At 48.8% G+C, this 16258-nt stretch overlaps 1 protein-coding gene across 1 annotated transcript; it reads left to right on the top strand.

The window, feature by feature from the left end:
- Nucleotides 1-125: 125 nt before the first annotated feature.
- Nucleotides 126-15362, top strand: PLEKHJ1 (pleckstrin homology domain containing J1). The gene is made up of 6 exons (XM_036742411.1): nt 126-323; nt 2547-2614; nt 8496-8562; nt 11806-11896; nt 12291-12354; nt 12866-15362. Exons 1-6 carry the CDS (start codon nt 230-232, stop codon nt 12929-12931), a joined length of 450 nt encoding a protein of 149 aa, XP_036598306.1. The 5' UTR covers nt 126-229; the 3' UTR covers nt 12932-15362.
- Nucleotides 15363-16258: the final 896 nt, after the last annotated feature.

Below are 16258 nucleotides of genomic sequence, written 5' to 3'. Positions count from 1 at the left end.
TTTATTGCGCGCCGCGGGGACGGGTTCTGCGGCAAAACTTTATTGTGGCCCCTGGCGACGAACACGGACAAAGCGGAGCTCTAGGGGTGGAGGGAACAAGGGAAGGAGGGAGGGAGGAAGGGAGGGGCGGAGTGGGGAGCGGCCCGGCCGGGACTGGCGGGCCGCGGGAGGCCGGAGCAGGAGCCGGAGCGGGATCCCGACGTGGCCGCAGGGCCTCTTCGCCTTCAAGATGCGGTACAACGAGAAGGAGCTCCAAGCGCTGTCCCGGCAGCCGGCAGAGAAGGCGGCGGAGATCGGGATGCGGGTTCCCAAGAAGGGCAGCGGTGAGAGCGGAGGGGAGGCCAGGCCGGGGCGGGAGGGCGCCCGGGAGGCAGGGGCTGCAGCCCGCCAGGAGCTGCCCATCCCTGCAGGAGCCCCCAGGGTCGTCTTTGTGTACGGAGCCTCTCAGGCCACCAGCCTCAGCCCTTCCTCCCCGGGAACTCTCCCTCCCGAACCCTACCCCCACCATGGTCACCCCTGTGTACGGAACCTAACAGGCCACCAGCCCTCAGCACCTCTCTGAATCTCTCTGGCTGACCCCCCACCTCCCAGGGACACCAGGGACAGAGCTTCCCAAGCCACCAGACCGAGCCTCGATGCTCAGCCCCCCGCCACTTCCATGTACACAGCCTCCCAGCTTCAGCCCCACCAGTGAGCGAGCCTGCCTGACTCCTCTTCAGTCCCCCCACCCCCCAGTCCTGTCAGGGTCCTATCTACCTTCACAACCTACCGGCTTTTAGACTCAGCCCCGCCTCAGAGTCACCGCTGTGTACAGTGTCCCAAGATTCTAGCTTGGGCCTCCCCAAACTAAGCCCTGCCCCATGGAAATCACCTCCCAGGTTCTTCTGCTGAGTCCTCTGGGGATTACCTCCCAGTGTACGTAGCCTGTCCCCTTCATCATCCTGTCTGAGGTTCCCAGCATCACCCTCCCCCACCAGGATCATACCCCACTGTCCGCAGCTTCCCTGACTGCCCCCAGAGAAACCCTCCTGAAGCCCTCCTTCTGTGCTCCAGTGTTACAACATCCCGGTACTCCCATGAATTTCTTTCTGTTCCTCAGGTCCCCGAAGTCCTAGGTTCAAATACTGACTGATATTTGGACCCATGGTCTTTGGGCAAGTTACTTAACGTTTTGGTTCCCTCATCTATAAAACTAAGGCATTACGCAAGAAAGTCTAAGGTTCCTCCCTGCTCTAAATCATTGATCTTGTTCCTCTGACTTTCTCCTCCTTTAATCTGTAGCCCCCACCCCCTTTCCCTTCTGAGTCCAGGAAAGTTACTCCAACTTGTATACAGCACCCTCAGCTCCCAACCCTTCTGGTCAAACTACTAATGAAGCTGTAAAAATGGAATAGAAACATTTGTGGGGAAAAATAATGGTTCCTCAGCTGGCCTTGCAAACACTACCACCACCCCCTAAACAAACAAAAGTGATGTCAATAGCCTCCTAGGTGGCCCTGTAGGTATAGCACTGTGCTCCCAGTCAGGGGTCAGAAAGACTCGTTTTCATGAGTTCCAGTCTGACCTAAGATACTTGCTAACAGTATGACCCTGGGCAAGTCACTTAACACTGTCTGCCTCAGTTTCCTCATCTGTATAATGAGCCGGAGAAGGAAATGGCAAGCCACTCCAGGATCCTTGCCAAGAAAAGCCCAAATGGGGTCACGAAGAGTCAGACATGACTGAGACGACTGGACAGAGCAGCAGCAATAGGCTCCTAGAGCCACAATCCTAAACAGGTTTCCATGTCCCGGCTCAGCAGCCCCCAGACAGAATGGTCCTGTGTAACCTCCCCTCGGGCTCCTGTAGGCCCTATGCCCCAGCTGCCCTTTTACAGAGAGCTTCCCTGTCTAGCCTCTGTAGAAGTCTCTCCCACCTCAGCCTTTCCAGAGAGAATCCTCTCTCCCAGTCCTTCCTCAGCCCTGTCTCCCCACTGCCCATCCCACTCCACCCTTTCCAGATGTTCCTGCTTCCAACTCTGCCCTGGAATGGGACTCTCCTCTTTCTAGAGGGCACCCTTGGTTTGGATTGTGGCTTTGCTGGGGAGGCCGCAGTGGGAGCTGGGACTTGGAGAACTCCCTTGAGTGACTAAAGAAAAATCAAATCAACCCCCAAAATAGCCAGTCTCAGGCCTGGACATAGGTACTTGGCACAGATGGGACCAAGGATGGTGCTTCCCTCTTTGGGATGAGAGGAGGGCATGGTAGGACAGGAATTGGCATTTGGGGATTTTCCCCATGGCATTTCTCCTTGTTTTACTTTCCTGTTCTGCCATCCATCTCTTTAAGCTGGGTCAGACTCTGCCCTGCAAGAGGCTTTGTGTTTTTCCCAAAGTTTAAAGGTTAGGGAAATTCTAGTAAAGGATACTGTTCTTATTGGGAGGAGCCTAAGGAAAGGGTGGGAAGGCTGAGGGGAGGAGCCTGGTCTCACCTGTGCTCTGGGCAGGGGCTCTCTGGGATTTCCCTGCAGTGCCCAACTTCCACATTCTTTTTTGATCTCTCCTCCAGTGGTGAAACGGAGGCTCGTGAAGCTGGTGGTGAATTTCCTTTTTTATTTCCGGACAGATGAAGCAGAGGTAGGAGGATCCTGGGCCACGGTCTGTGATTATATAGAATCCTTCCAAGGGCTTCCCCATCCAGCATCCAACTCCCCATGGAGTTTCTAGGCAGAGGAGATCTTTGTATCTAGAACATTTTGATCTGGAAGAAATCTTAGCAATAATATAGTCTGATTCAGAGTGCCAAATATTCAGCCCACAACACTCCTGAGTGTGTGGCCTCATCCAGATTAAAATACAATTGGAAAATATTGAACAAAATAAATAAAAATACAGTAGAACGTATATATTTTTCTAAGTCAATATGGGACCCACATAGTTCTGGGTTCACTGTTTCTACCGGAATTTGACAGTCCCCATCCCCTGTCCGTCCCCCCCTGCCCTCACCCCGTTTGATGGAATAGGAAACTGAGGCAACAAAACGTGGCTTTGCCAATTTCACTCATAGAGATCCCAGGATCAGGGCTCTTCCCACCCCCCTGGTGATTATGTCCTGTGCTATTCACAACACAGCAGGAGAACGGGAAGCTTCAGTCCCCAGAGGTTACATGACAGTCTCTAAGTGTCACTACCTAGCCACAGCAAAATAAGGACCATCAGCCAATCAGCCCACACAGATTTATCCACTCAGTGACAGGTACTTAGGTTACCAGGACAAAGAAGGAAACAGCAGCTCATGTTCCGATGGGGGAGACAAAAAGTACATTTAAAACATAACATGAATAAATACAAATACATGTCAGGTAGTCAAATGCACAGTAGCTTGGGAGAGCAGTCCCTGGCCTTTGAGGGGATCAGCAAAGGCTTTGTGCAGATGATGATGCTTGAACTGCATCTTAAGGAAGAAGGGGACACTGATGGGGCCAGGATGAGGGAATGTGTTCCAAGTGCATGGGAGATGGGAGATGGAGAAATTTGGAGAACAGATGGAAGTCCAGTGCGGCTGAATCACAGGAATGCGCAAAGAGGAGTCGTGCAACAAAACTGAAAATGCAGAGTGGAACCAGGTTGGATAGGACTTTAAAAGCTGAATGAAAGGGTTTACGTCAAACAGTAGGGCCAGTAGAAGTGGTGAAATCAGGGAATCACTTGGCATTTAAGGTGAATTACAGTGGCAAACTGTATAGGGCAGACTGCAGTGGGGACAGGTTTGAGGCACAGGGTCCAATGAGGGGGCTGCTCTAATCATTTTGGAGAGACATGATGGTGGCCTAAATGAAGGAGGTCAGTTATGAGTAGAGAGAAGAGGTCAGAAAAGGCAACATGTGGACATGTGAAATGAGGATGAGTGAGGAGTTCAGGAAGCTTCTGGCAGACTGGAAAGTTGATAGTGCCTTCCACAGACATGGGTGGGATTTAGGACAGGGGTGCAGAACCTTCGGCCTGAGGCCACGTGTGGCAAATCCCTAAGGGGATTTGTTCTGTGCAGTTTGGACTCAGTCAAAAGGCTGAACCCAAGGACCTAGAAGGCCGTATGTGGCTATAGGCTGCAGGTTCCCCACCTCTGGTTTAGGGCAAGGAGTTCTTGACATTTTTTTGTATCATGGATCTCTTAGAATAATGTTTTTAAGTGCATAACATAAAATAACAAGATTGCAAAAGAAAGATCCCAGACTCCAGGTTAAGAACCTCCTGTGTGGGGAGAAAGATGAAGAGTTCGATTTTAAACCTGTTGAGATGAAGCTGTCTCGGGCACATCCCGGTTGAAATGTCCATTTGATGATGCATGATTGAAGCTCGGGAGATACTGGGACTGGATGTGTCTATGTTTGAGTCATCTGCAGAGCCATGGTAATGAAACCCTCTGATGAAGGAGCTGAACACCCACACAGGGTGGGGGGAGCGGGGGGTGATATGGATGATGAGCCAACTAAGGAGCCTGAGGAGGAGTGGTCAGACAGGTAGGAGGCAAGTCAGGAGTATCTGGAAAACCAAGAGAAGAGGGAATGTTCTGGAAGGAAGGGTGGTGAGCAGTGTCACATGCAGTAGATAGGTCAAGAAGGAGGAGGACTAAGAAAAGACCATTGCATTTGGCTTTTTAATCTGTTGCTGTTCAGTCCTTTTCAATCCTGTCTGACTCGTCATGACCCCATTTGGGGTTTTCTTGGCAAAGACACTGGAGTGCTTTGCCATTTTCTTCTCTATCTCATTTTCCAGGTAAGAAAACTGAGGTAAACAGGGTTAAGTGACTTACCCAGAATCACAACCTGCTTAGCGTCTGAGTCAAATCTGAGGATTTGAACTCGGGTCTTTCAAACTCCAGGCCTAGTGCTCCATTGGGCCACCTCGCCATATCTATAGTTTATTGACTATTGATTTGGCAATTAAGAAATTATTGATAAAATTGGAGAGAGCTGTTTCACTTGAGTGATGAGGTCAGAAGCCAGATTAATAGATGACTAAGGAGGGAGAGAGAAGAGGAAGTGGAGGTACAGAGTAGATGGCTTTTTCAAAGAGTTTGAGAAGGAGAGCAAAGATAAAGGATGATAGCTTGAGGATGTGTGAAAGTTATTTAAGGATGGGGAACCTTGACCATGTCTGAAGGGAGTAAGGAAGGAGCCATTTGATATGGAGAGGTTGAAACTTTGAGGGAGAGATGATTGAGGATGAAGTCTGCTGGGAGAGACAGGAGGGCCTGGGATCAAGGGAATGTGGAGAGGGGTCAGCCTTGGTAAGGAGAAGGGCCCCCCTGTCAGACATAGAACGAGAGGGGGAATGAGGGCTAGGGGGTTTTCAGTGAAAAGAGTGGGAGGAGGAGGCACTCCCATTGAAGTGCATAAAGAGGTGAGGTCTTCTGACAGCGGGCAGGGCAGGGGAAGGTGCCAGGGACCTGAGGAGGGAAGAGAAGGCTTGGGAAAGCTTTTAATACCTTGGGCTAAGGCAAACTATCAAGTGTTCTTGACGTGGAGCTTGTGAAGTTGTATATGTGTGTGGTGTTTATTTCTTGTTTGTTTTTTATAACTATTTCAGTATAATTGGTTTGCTTTGTAATCCTGTGGTTTTTATTTTATTCAGTTAAATACATCATTTTGCAAAGGCTTTACCAGATGACCAAAGACAAAAAACCATAACCAAAAAGAAGATGAAAATTGCTTGTTATGTGTTCTCGGCTACCACCCAAGCAGTGACTTGAAGACAGTTTTGGAAAGTAGGGAGAATTTCCCCTGTATGCACAGTAAAAATATTTCTGAAAGTAAAGGACCCCGGGAAATTTGTCACTGGAGCTAGATTTTTTTTGACTCATACAGTAAAAAGGTCCACTCAGGGCAGGCTTCCTTGTGTGTTGGCAGGGTTTGAGCCACACCTGCCCCCGGGTCTGGGGCTGGGCACTTGTGTGTCCTAGAGAAGGGCATCTCTAGCAAGGGGTTCCAGATGCTGCAGCTGGAACAGCCATAGGCAGCACCTTGTGGTGGAAGGAACCCTGGGACCCTGGCTCATAGCACAGATGTGAGCCAGAAGAGATCTGAGAAGTCGCCTATTCCAAACCCCTTTCCGATGAGACTGAAGCTAGAGAGGTTAAGTGCCAGGGAGTAAACGCTGAAGGCAGTATGGCTGAGGCCAGGGCCCAGCTCTTCACTGCCTTGGGGCTTGCTCTGAGCCACCCTCACACACAGGCTTCTTTTCTCAGAAGAAATGAGGTTGTAATGAAGTGTGCCAAGTTCTTTGAGGCCTTTGATTGTCTCATTCATTTTTATGTGCCTCTGCATCCTGCTCTCAGGGATCTTAATTTCCAAGGCTAAGCTGGAAGGGACCTCAAGGAGGCCCAGCACAGTTAGGCAACTTCTCACAGAGGTAGTCTCAAGTGGCAGAATCAGTATTTGAACCTGCGGCCTCTCCCTGCACATGGAGTGTGGCATTGTAGCAGCACCAGCTTGGAGAAAAATGAATCTCCCTTTAGGGATTGGGTCCTGGCCAGGTAGTGAGACACTAGTGACATGGGACTCCCTCTCACCAAGCCCTCTTTCCTAAATTATCCCAGACTGCCTCAGAGCACGACCTTAAAGGGACAGAAAGGACTCATTGGGTGATGGGGATGATGAACTTAATTCTATTTATACCATGATGATGGTATACATTTTTTTAGCATTTCCTGGAGGTACCACCCAGAAAATTTAGACCTGTTGGGACTTAGAGACAGAGAAATAGGCCAAGAAAAGGTAAATGATTTGCCCAAGGTCCCAGAACAAGGTAGTGGTAGTTCTGGGGCTGTCCGTCTTCTGGGTCATTGCTTTTTCCTCATGATCCACGGCTTCCTTTTTATCTGCTTGTATTGGTAATTAAGATGAGTCTTTTTTACTGTTTTCTCTTTTAGAAATGCTAAAGTAATCAAAGACTTTTGATTAAGCCTAACTAGGTGCAAAGCCCCAGGCCCACACCCTTTTGCTGATTAGGTATGAATCCTTCAGGCCCTGAACAGGGTGTGCTCAGAAGGTTAGCATTTTGTCTGGACTCTCTCACTCACTTGAGCGGCGTGTGACTCTGGGCAACCCATTGTTAAGAGCCCCCCAGCTTTGAGGAAACCCAGATGTTTTGTTTGGGACTCACTCATGAAAGGAGTGTCCCCCGACTTTATAACCCAGATAGATGTTGGTGTTTCTCTGGTAACTAACTACAAGTTGTGATTTGAATCAGACAAAGTCTGTCTGTTGATGTTTGTAATTTCTATTTGTATTTGTTCTGAAGTTCAGGGTGCTGGCTTTTCCTCCTGAACTAGGTAAGTTATGTATGTATATGTGATTAAAGTGAGACTGTTAACCCCTTAAAGTCACTTTCCTTAGTAAAGCAGATCAGAGAACCTGTGCTGGCAGCCCTTGTTGCTGTTCTTGTTCGGTCTCACACCCCACAACAGCTGCTGCTAGCCACCTGTTGTGACACTGCTGCATCCCATGAGTCACCTCTGGGCTCCCCTCCCCCCTTCCTTAGGGTAGTTCTAGGTCACAGGAGAAGATGTGTTAACCCGTGACCCATGGGGATGACCCGGTAACAAATCAATTAGTAGTCAGCAAGTGTAAACAACCTGCTATGTGCCGGGTGCCAGTTGTCAGCACTGTAGCAAAAAGTACACTGACTTTACACCTGGAAGTCCTAAGTTTGAATCCTAACTCTGTTACCTGCCAGTCGATTGACCTTCTACAAAACTCTCTGGACATGGATTTCCTCTTCTGAAAAATGAACAGGTTGGGCTAGATGACCTCAAAGGTCCTCTTTACCTCTGAAAAGCTCCCGGAGGTGGCTGAATACTGGGCCCATGGCCCTCATTCTCTTCTGCTTAGAATGCCTTCCTCGTCCCTGGGCTGTATGACCCTGAGGGTGGAAGCCAGGCCTGTTTTTGTTCTGCAGTTAATAACCTCAGGTCAGAAGCTTTTAATTGGCACAGGGTGGGGCAGAGCCAGTCCCTGCCCTGGGGGCCTGGGTTGTACTGGGTGACATAAACTGGGATGGTGGCTGCTCCCGGTGAGGAGTGGACCCTTTGACCCCATGTAGTAAACTAGATGTTCTCAGGAGCCGTGCTAGATTGGTAATGATGACAATCGTAAGGTCCTAGCCCCGGTTCATAGAGCACCCTTCAGCAGATTGCTATCTCTCTGAGCCTCAGTGTCTTCCTCTGTCAAATATGAAAGCTAACAACCACTATGATAGAGTAAAAGACCAGTTGAGGCAGAAAACCTGGGTTTGCTTCCTGGCTCTGCCACTTCTGTTAGTTTCAGCTTCCCCTTCTCTGACACAGGGCGCACCTGAGGATCATACCTTACAGGGTGTTAAGAGGACATGGGCTGTAGAAAACTTTGAAGCACTGTACAGATGGAGTGACTCTTTGTTTTTTTTCCCAGATTACTGGGTCTTAAGCCAAGGGTGCTTAGCTTAGCTTTCTCCTTTTTCCACGGTTCTATCTTGCCAGCCCATCGGAGCCCTGCTTCTGGAACACTGCCGGATTGCCAAGGAAGAGCCAAGTGGCTTCTCTATCAGTGAGTCTGGAAGGAGGGATGTTGTTAGACCCCAGGGAGAAGGAAAGAGGGGAACCCCTGGTGCCTGCCTTTTTGGCTCTTTAGTCTGATAAATGTGGAGCCAGGGCCTGGGGAGTGGAGCAGGGGAGAGCAGGGCCAGGGAATGCTGTGTGGGGAAGGGCGGTGCAGGGCCCTCTGTTTCCTGTTCGCCATTCTGGGGTCCTCCAGTTGCCTGGCAGGGGAAGAGGAACTGAGCCACTTGAGCCCCACCCCTCCCCCAACATTGTCCCAACCTCAAAAACCTCCTCTGGCCAGGCCTCTGAGAAAGGGATGGACTGGGGACCCTGGCCCCAGCCCAGCATTTCCTTCTCCGGCCCCTCCTCACACCTAGCCCAGGCTGCTTTGCCTGGGTGGCTTGACCTTGTGATAGCAGAGGCTCCTGCCTGGCTCCTCCCAATCCTCCTGAGAAACAAGCGCCCTTTGTATGAGCACTTCACCTCGCCCAGGGCCCTCCCTCTTCTCAAGGTCAGCCTGAGCTCTCAGCCTTGGCCTGCTGCAGCTGATGCACCCACCTGGGGATCGCCTCTTGCCCCCTTGCCTTAAACCTTCATAGGGACTCACCTCATCCCCCAGTTCCTGTCATCAGGAGGGCAAGTAGCCCTTCCTTCCTCTTAACGCTGTGATAATGCCTTTTCTCTGCCCCCAGATTTTATCCCTTTGTTGGAGGTGCCCAGTCTGACCACCCACCATACAATAAAGTTGGCCTGACACAGCAGGCTGAAAGGCCACCATGGTGTAATGGGGGGGACCACAGAGAGCCAGGGTTCAGAAGTGTGACCACATATATATCCTTGGGCCAATCATAAGGGGATTGGACCAGCTCTGGATCCTCTGATCTGAAGACCATTCCCAGAGACAGCTGAAATTCTCCCTTTGCAACCTTTCCTTTGGGCCAAGCATCACCTTTTTTAGATCCCTTTTTTTTACAGTAAAGCTACATTGGGATTTGTGGAGTCATTCATCCTGCAAGGTGAGTTTAGACATAGAATGTCGGAGTTGGCAGGGCCCTCAGAGCTCATCTACCCCAACATCTGCATAGCTTCTGAATTATAATGTAGAACATCAATGGGATACAACCAGTGACAGGGAGCTCATTGTGTGGCCCCCAGCCAGACCATTCCATAAAGCCACGTGAACAGGCTTTTGTTTAGGTTGAGCCAAAATCTGCCTCCTGTTCTTAGTCTGTCCTCTGAACCCAAAGAGCAAGTCTTTTCCCAGGGACAGCCCACCTGCCTTGCTTCCCCTAAGTCTTCCCTTCCTCAGCTTAAACATTCTCAGTTCCTTTCATGGCACTTGAATCATCCTGGTCTCATCTCCACAATTATGCTCCAAATTGGACACAGTGCTCCTGGCAAGAGCAGAAGCCCGAGTACAAAGAAGACTGTTGGGTCCCTCGGTGTGGACACAGGGCTTCTGTTGATGCAGCTTTTTGATCTGTTTTTGAGCACATCACACTGCTGGCTCCTGGAGTGGGTAGTTCACTAAAACACTAAAGTTCATCCAGGCACGTGTCCACTGTCCTTTACTTTGGAAGTTGGTTTTTTCAGACTCACGTGCAAGTCTTCTCTCTCTGTTAAATTTCATCTAGTTGACGATGTCTACAGCATTACTCTGATCTACTAGCCTAGTAACCCTTTCCCTACCCACCCTCCCCTCGCCCCCTGGGCTAACTTATTTACTTTTAGCACTCTTCTTTTTAAATTTTGAATTCCAAATTCTCTCTCTCCCTGCCAACCCACTGAGAAGGCAAGCAATATGCCATCCATTGTACGTGTGAAATCGTACAAAACGTGTTTCCATATTAGCCAAATCATTTGAAAAAAAAAAGGAAAGAAAGCAAGAAATTCTACTTCAGTTTGCACTCAGAGTTCATCAGTCCTCTCTCTGGAGGCAGATAGCACTTTTCATCATGGGTCCTTTGGAATTGTCCTGGATCATTGTCTTGATCAGAGTATATAAGTCTTTCACAGTTGATCATTACAGCTCTGCTGTTACTGCGCACAGTGCTTTTCTGGTTCTTTTTCTAGTAACCCTTTCAAAAATGTTAATGAGGTTGGAGTAGAATGGTTTGTCCTTGGTGTATCCACCATGTTGTCTCCTAGGGACAACCACTCCCCTGTCTTGTAATGAGGAATTCTGGAATTTTGTCAGAGATCAGAGTCCAGCTCACCTCGATGCTTTTTTTTCCTTTTTTTTAAAAAGTATCTACCACTTCATCTGTGCTGATGACCTGAGTGCATTAAGAACACCATCTCCTCACTTCTCCTGAGCTTCAGTTCTGTCCATTTGTGTTCTACCCTTCCCAGTCCAAAGAGTCTGCTTTGTGGAGGAAACAGGACAAAAATAGGAGTAAAGTAGTTGTGTCTCGATGCTCTCAAACCGTCATCTTCCCAGCTGTGACAGGGAGGGGTCGGAGGATGTGATAGGAAAGGGTAGGTCTCCTTCAAGGATCCTATTCCTTCCATGATCTTGTCTCTGTCATGGCTCAAAAGGCCACTTTTGTTTTCTTCTGCAGATATTTCCAGGACTAGGCAGCTGCTCCTGTTTCCTCTTAGTTCTCCTTGCTTCATCCCTTATATTTGTTGCTGATGAACACAAGTTCTTTGTTTAATCACATTTTCTTCTTCCCTTCTCTTTTTTGTGACCAGTTGAGATTAGTTCACTAAATTGTGGCATGGGGCCCCTCTCGTGCTGAATTCCCTTTGAGAGTCTCAGGCACATCCCAGCTCTTTGAAAGCTAGTGCCCTCAAGTTGAGGGCATGAATTAGAATGCCCAGCCTGGCATGGTCACCTCCACTTCATGGACCAGTCCTTGAAATATGAGAATCAAGTCTAGAAGAGTCATGTTCTTTGCATTGTTTCCTCTCCTCCCTGAAAGAGGGATTGCCATTCAGGTCATCGAGGCCTCTCCTCAGCTGCTCTGCTTTTTCAGGAGAGAGAAGGCCCCCATCATCACATCTATCTGCCTCTTGTATCTTTGACAGCTCCCTCTACCCCAGCTGGCCCAGTAACCCACAGAATCCAGACATTCTTGTTCAGGCACTGGGAAGGGGGCAGGAAAATGAAAGTGGGATGGGGCATGCTCTAGGGGTGGCATCCCCTAGCCGTGGCTTCTGCTGCTTGTCCCAGGGTGATATCCCATGGCCGGGGGTTTCCTGTTGGCTCATCCCCGGCTCAGAGGGCCCTCTCTCTTTTGCCATATAGGCTTCATTGAGGAACCAGACAGGAAGTACTACTTTGAGTGCAGCAGTGAGGAGCAATGTCAGGAGTGGATTGATGCCCTGAGGAGAGCGAGGTAGGTTTTGGGGATGAGTGAAGAGGTGTCTGGTGGAGAGTTCCCGGTAGACCTGTAGGCTTTGACTCACTAGGTGGGTAGTACAGAATGAGCACTTCCTGTGAACAGTATTCTGAAGGAGTGGAGCTGGGTGGTGGAAAAGGACAAGAAAGGAGGGGAGGGGTATCCCCAGTCTGAAGGGAACAGACAGGCAGACAGGGTGAAAACAAATAGATTTGAATTTTTGTGTCTGGGCATCTTTCCTGCTGAAACTGCCTGATGTTGGCTGACTGAGGATGCCTTGATCCCTTGTGGAGGTGTGTGCACATCGGCATTTCCCTTTCTGGTATTAGGGTAAGACTGTGTAGGAATACACCCTCCCTGACTTCTCCTCTTTGTGCTTCTCACTTTCCAGCTATGAGTTCATGCGGAGAAGTCTCATCTTTTATAGGAATGAGATCCAGAAGATGACGGGAAAGGTGAATATTCCAGGAAAGGAACTTACCCTCTTGAGACCCAGGTTTCTAATCCTAGTTGTGAGGTCAGGGGTTTAAGGCCTTCTCCAAAAAAACCCTTTTGGTGGGGATAGAATAATATGAAGGAGAAAGGCTTTGGCTCCTAAGGCCCAGAGGCTCCTGCACACAATCGTGGTCACCTTTGTCTAGGTTCTGGCAGACCTACCTGGCCTTAGTGTTCTCCCACCCACCAACTCCAGGAGCCTTGACAATTCCAGCAGCCTCTGTACCCTTTATAGACTATTCTCAAAGTTTATTTTAGCCTTCATTTACAAAAGGGAAACTGACAATGAGATTTCTGACTCCAACCTGCCTCCATCCCCAGGCTCAGGGTGGAAACAAGAACTGTACTGATGACCTAGTTGGTGAAAAATGAGTCCCTTCTCCTCCTCACACCCTGGCCTATAGAATGGAGCTCTGGGGATGCTCCTTCAAGATTCTTTTCTCACCCCCCCCCCACCCTCACCCTCTACAGGACCCCCTGGAGCAGTACGGCATCTCTGAGGAAGCCAGGTTCCAGCTGAACACGCACCAGGCATGAGCATCTCTCCTAAGAAAGAAGGCTGCCTTGCTCCGATTCCTGCCACTATTCACCCCAGTGACTATTGGTGGGTTGATGGGGCAGGGAGGGGGAAAAGGAGTTGAGGAAAAGATTTCCAGACCTCAGGCCTCCTACAACAGAAGACCTCACCCTGGGACTGGCAGTGGGCTGCCTGGATTGTTTCAACAAAATCTGGGCCCAGGGGAAGGAAGGGGATGAAATGTAGTTTTTCTTCTCTGGTTGAAAAAAGTAACCAAGAACTAGAGTTAGGGCACCTCCGAGCATCCTTCACTGGAGCTGGGCAGGGCAGAGCGCTCCCCAGGCTTAAGGGCCGCAGCTGGGGTGGGGCTGAGCACCAGTCGTCTTGGACAGATGTTTCCATGGCCATTTCCTCTGTAGGTGAATGCAAGGACAGTGTGTGGAAGAAGGAAGGCATTAATGAGCTTGGTGCTGCTGTGGTAGTTGTCCTTCAAGTCCTGGTTTTTGTAAAGGCCTCTTCCATCCCTTCCCAGGATAAGCCTGCTTTCTTCTTACCCCTTGGCCCTAAAGGCTGTGTGCCTCAGTGGTACGACCTGGGATAACTCATTTCCCTATCTACAGAAGGAGGGCAGACTAGCTGGTTTCTTCTGAGGTAGCATGCCGGTTGGGTCAGAGGTGTGAGAGGACAAGGTAGCACAGGCCTTAGCAAAAGGCCTTTGGGATGCTGGGGGCCACCCTCTACCCTGGAAGCTAGTTTCTAGGTGGTCAGTCAAGCCTCCACCAACCCTATTGGGGCAGCCGAATTCCTCATTTCGGACAGCCAGGAACTTTGGAAAGGGATGCTACAGTTGGAGCAAAGTAAACAAGCCTTGTGACGGCCTCTGCCCCCCACACGCCTCATGAGCGAGCCAAAGGGGTGATCAAGGGAGCAGGTGTGCGAACACACCCATGGGGTTTGATGACCTGGGCCTGAGGATGCCAGCCCCTGCCCAGGCTTTCTTGTCAGCAGAAGCTCTGCACTTCTATCTCCCCGTCTACTTGAAAGTATGACGCTAGATGGTGCTGTGAATGGCTTTGGGGTGGGGGGAGGGGCAAATCCCATGTGGTTGTTGATTCTACTTTCGGGTACTATCCAGCTGCAAGAAGCTTTCCTTTTAATTTCTGCTTCTGGTCCATCAGGGAAGTGGCTCTCCAGGTACTGTCCTAGGGAGGCTCTTGTGGATTTGGAGTAAATGTCTTTTTTTTTTTCAAGATGCCTTTGTGAGGCTCCTCTTTGGTAGGACAGCAGCAGCAGGCTCCTAGGGAGGAGGCAAGCTTGAGCCTCCTCCCTTTCCCAGGGCTCCATGAGCAACCACAGATAATCCAGCTGGCCTCTTCACACCTCCCTGGAGAGGAGGCAGCCAGTCCAAGCCAAATAAGAGCAGAGACTTCCAAAAAGGAGACTAGCAAACCTCCTTCCTCCACCCCAGACAAAGACAGTGGTTTTTAAGAAACCCTTTGACCTGTGTGAGACCTTGTGTGGATCAGGGCAGGGTCAAAGCCTAGAAAACTTGAAGGTGGAAAATGAAATGTGAGGGCAACACCCAACCTGAGGTCAGTGTCCCTAGTGAGGGAAACTCCTGGGTCATTAGCTTGACTTCCCCCTGCCCCCCAAGTCTCAGCTCTGCCAGATTTTCTTTCTGCCTTACTCCCCAGTCTTCATTTCCATTTCTTCCAGGGGAGGAAGTAGGGGTTGTTTTCAGTCTTCAGGCTATAGTAGCTGCCGGATTTCTAGGACAGGATTTTAACTGGTGCCAGGAAATCTAGAGACATGGTATGATGAAATACTGGAGTCCCCCAAAAAACTGTACCCCATGGCCTGAGGTCCCTCTTAGCTTTGGACATGACTCTTTTTAAGACTCGGTAAGTTTTAAGAGTTGTTTGAAACAGGCCAACCACAACCATTCAGGTTGTTTCTCCCTCAGCAGCAGACTCAGAGAGAGAGAGAGAATAAATACAGTTATGGTTTCCTCCTAGGTTTCCCTTTTAAGGTCGCTCTATTGGGGTTGGAGAACCCTATGAGGACATGAGTTCTAAGATCCAAGAAACAGGCTAGAAACTTAGGTATGTGTGTGTGTGTGGGGGGGGGGGCAGGGAACAACAAAAGCAACTTCAAGCCAAGAAGAAAATACTCCCTAGTTTAGTTGAAGCTAAAAAGGGTGCCAGTAGAGCCCTGGTTTTGGATGGATGGATGGATGGATGGATGGATATGTGTGTGTATGAGATACAGTGACTACCCAGCTACATTAGGGTACCCCAATTATTTGTCTGGGGTGGTGAGAGGATCAGTCGGTCTATATACTCTTAGGGCACAACATTATAAATATTAATATGAATCTGTGATAAGAAAAGGAGCCACCACATTCCTACCATCCAACTTTAATACTGAATAAAAGTTCCCATTAAAAACAGATACAAGTGAAAATAAATATTTTTATTTCAGTCTAGAGGTGGAAATGGAGAATGTTATGGATTTCCCATAGGAAAGGATGCTTAAACCAACAGCCTGAAGAGGGAAGCAACACAGCGATACACACATTTAAAATACAGATTTTAATATAAAGGCAAACTTCAAAGCATCTTCTCAATTACAAATTAAGATAGATGTGAGGAACTGAAACAGAAGGGGAAACCTTTTCAATTCTGAACTGTGAAGAATTAATTACAAGCATGAGAGGGGAAAAGGATTAGGATGAACTATTTCCTACTCAAAATGAACGGAATGACGATGTACTGACATAAATTAAGGGAAACAATTTGAATTTTAAATAAGTCACAAATTCATAGGCTAAAGCATATAAACTAATTCCTATTGACTAGGAAACCTCCCATAGCACATGTCCTAAGCAAGACGTGGGGGTGTGGGTGTGTGGGTGTGTTTTTAAATCCATTCTGGGGAAGGGATTGTTTTCAATTCCCGAGCAACGAAATTTCATGACCTGCTTCATTTCCCTGAATAACCAACCCTCTGCTCTCCAACAGCTCTAAATCCCAGAACGAAGACCAAAGTAGTTTAATAAAAGCCAAAACTGACCATTTAGCTAAAGGGATTGCAAACCCTCAATTCTCTCATAAGCTAAGGATCTCCTGTTTCTCCCTTCCCTCATTGTCTCTTAAAAAGCACCTTTATGAAAGGCTAATCTCAGTGAAGCATACAGGTGTACCTTAGAGTCACAGGGCAACCCGAAGGGTTAATCGTGTTTAATACATTATAATTATTTGTCAACATTTAAAGTGACACACACATTTATCCTTCAAGGAGTGAAAAAAAATCTTTTTCAATCCCTAAAGAGTTTTACAAATGCCATA

Source organism: Trichosurus vulpecula, chromosome 1, assembly GCF_011100635.1.
Source record: "Trichosurus vulpecula isolate mTriVul1 chromosome 1, mTriVul1.pri, whole genome shotgun sequence".
Taxonomy (NCBI): domain Eukaryota; kingdom Metazoa; phylum Chordata; class Mammalia; order Diprotodontia; family Phalangeridae; genus Trichosurus; species Trichosurus vulpecula.
The sequence above is the reverse complement of the archived record's forward strand: the minus strand, read 5'-3'. Positions and strand labels throughout refer to the sequence as shown.

Coding starts and splice junctions, on each gene's coding strand:
- PLEKHJ1 (XM_036742411.1), top strand. CDS start 230: ATGCGGTACAACGAGAAGGAGCTCCAAGCGCTGTCCCGGCAGCCGGCA. Junction 8,563..11,805: donor GCCAAGTGGCTTCTCTATCA/GTGAGTCTGGAA, acceptor TTTGCCATATAG/GCTTCATTGAGGAACCAGAC. Junction 11,897..12,290: donor GATGCCCTGAGGAGAGCGAG/GTAGGTTTTGGG, acceptor CTCACTTTCCAG/CTATGAGTTCATGCGGAGAA.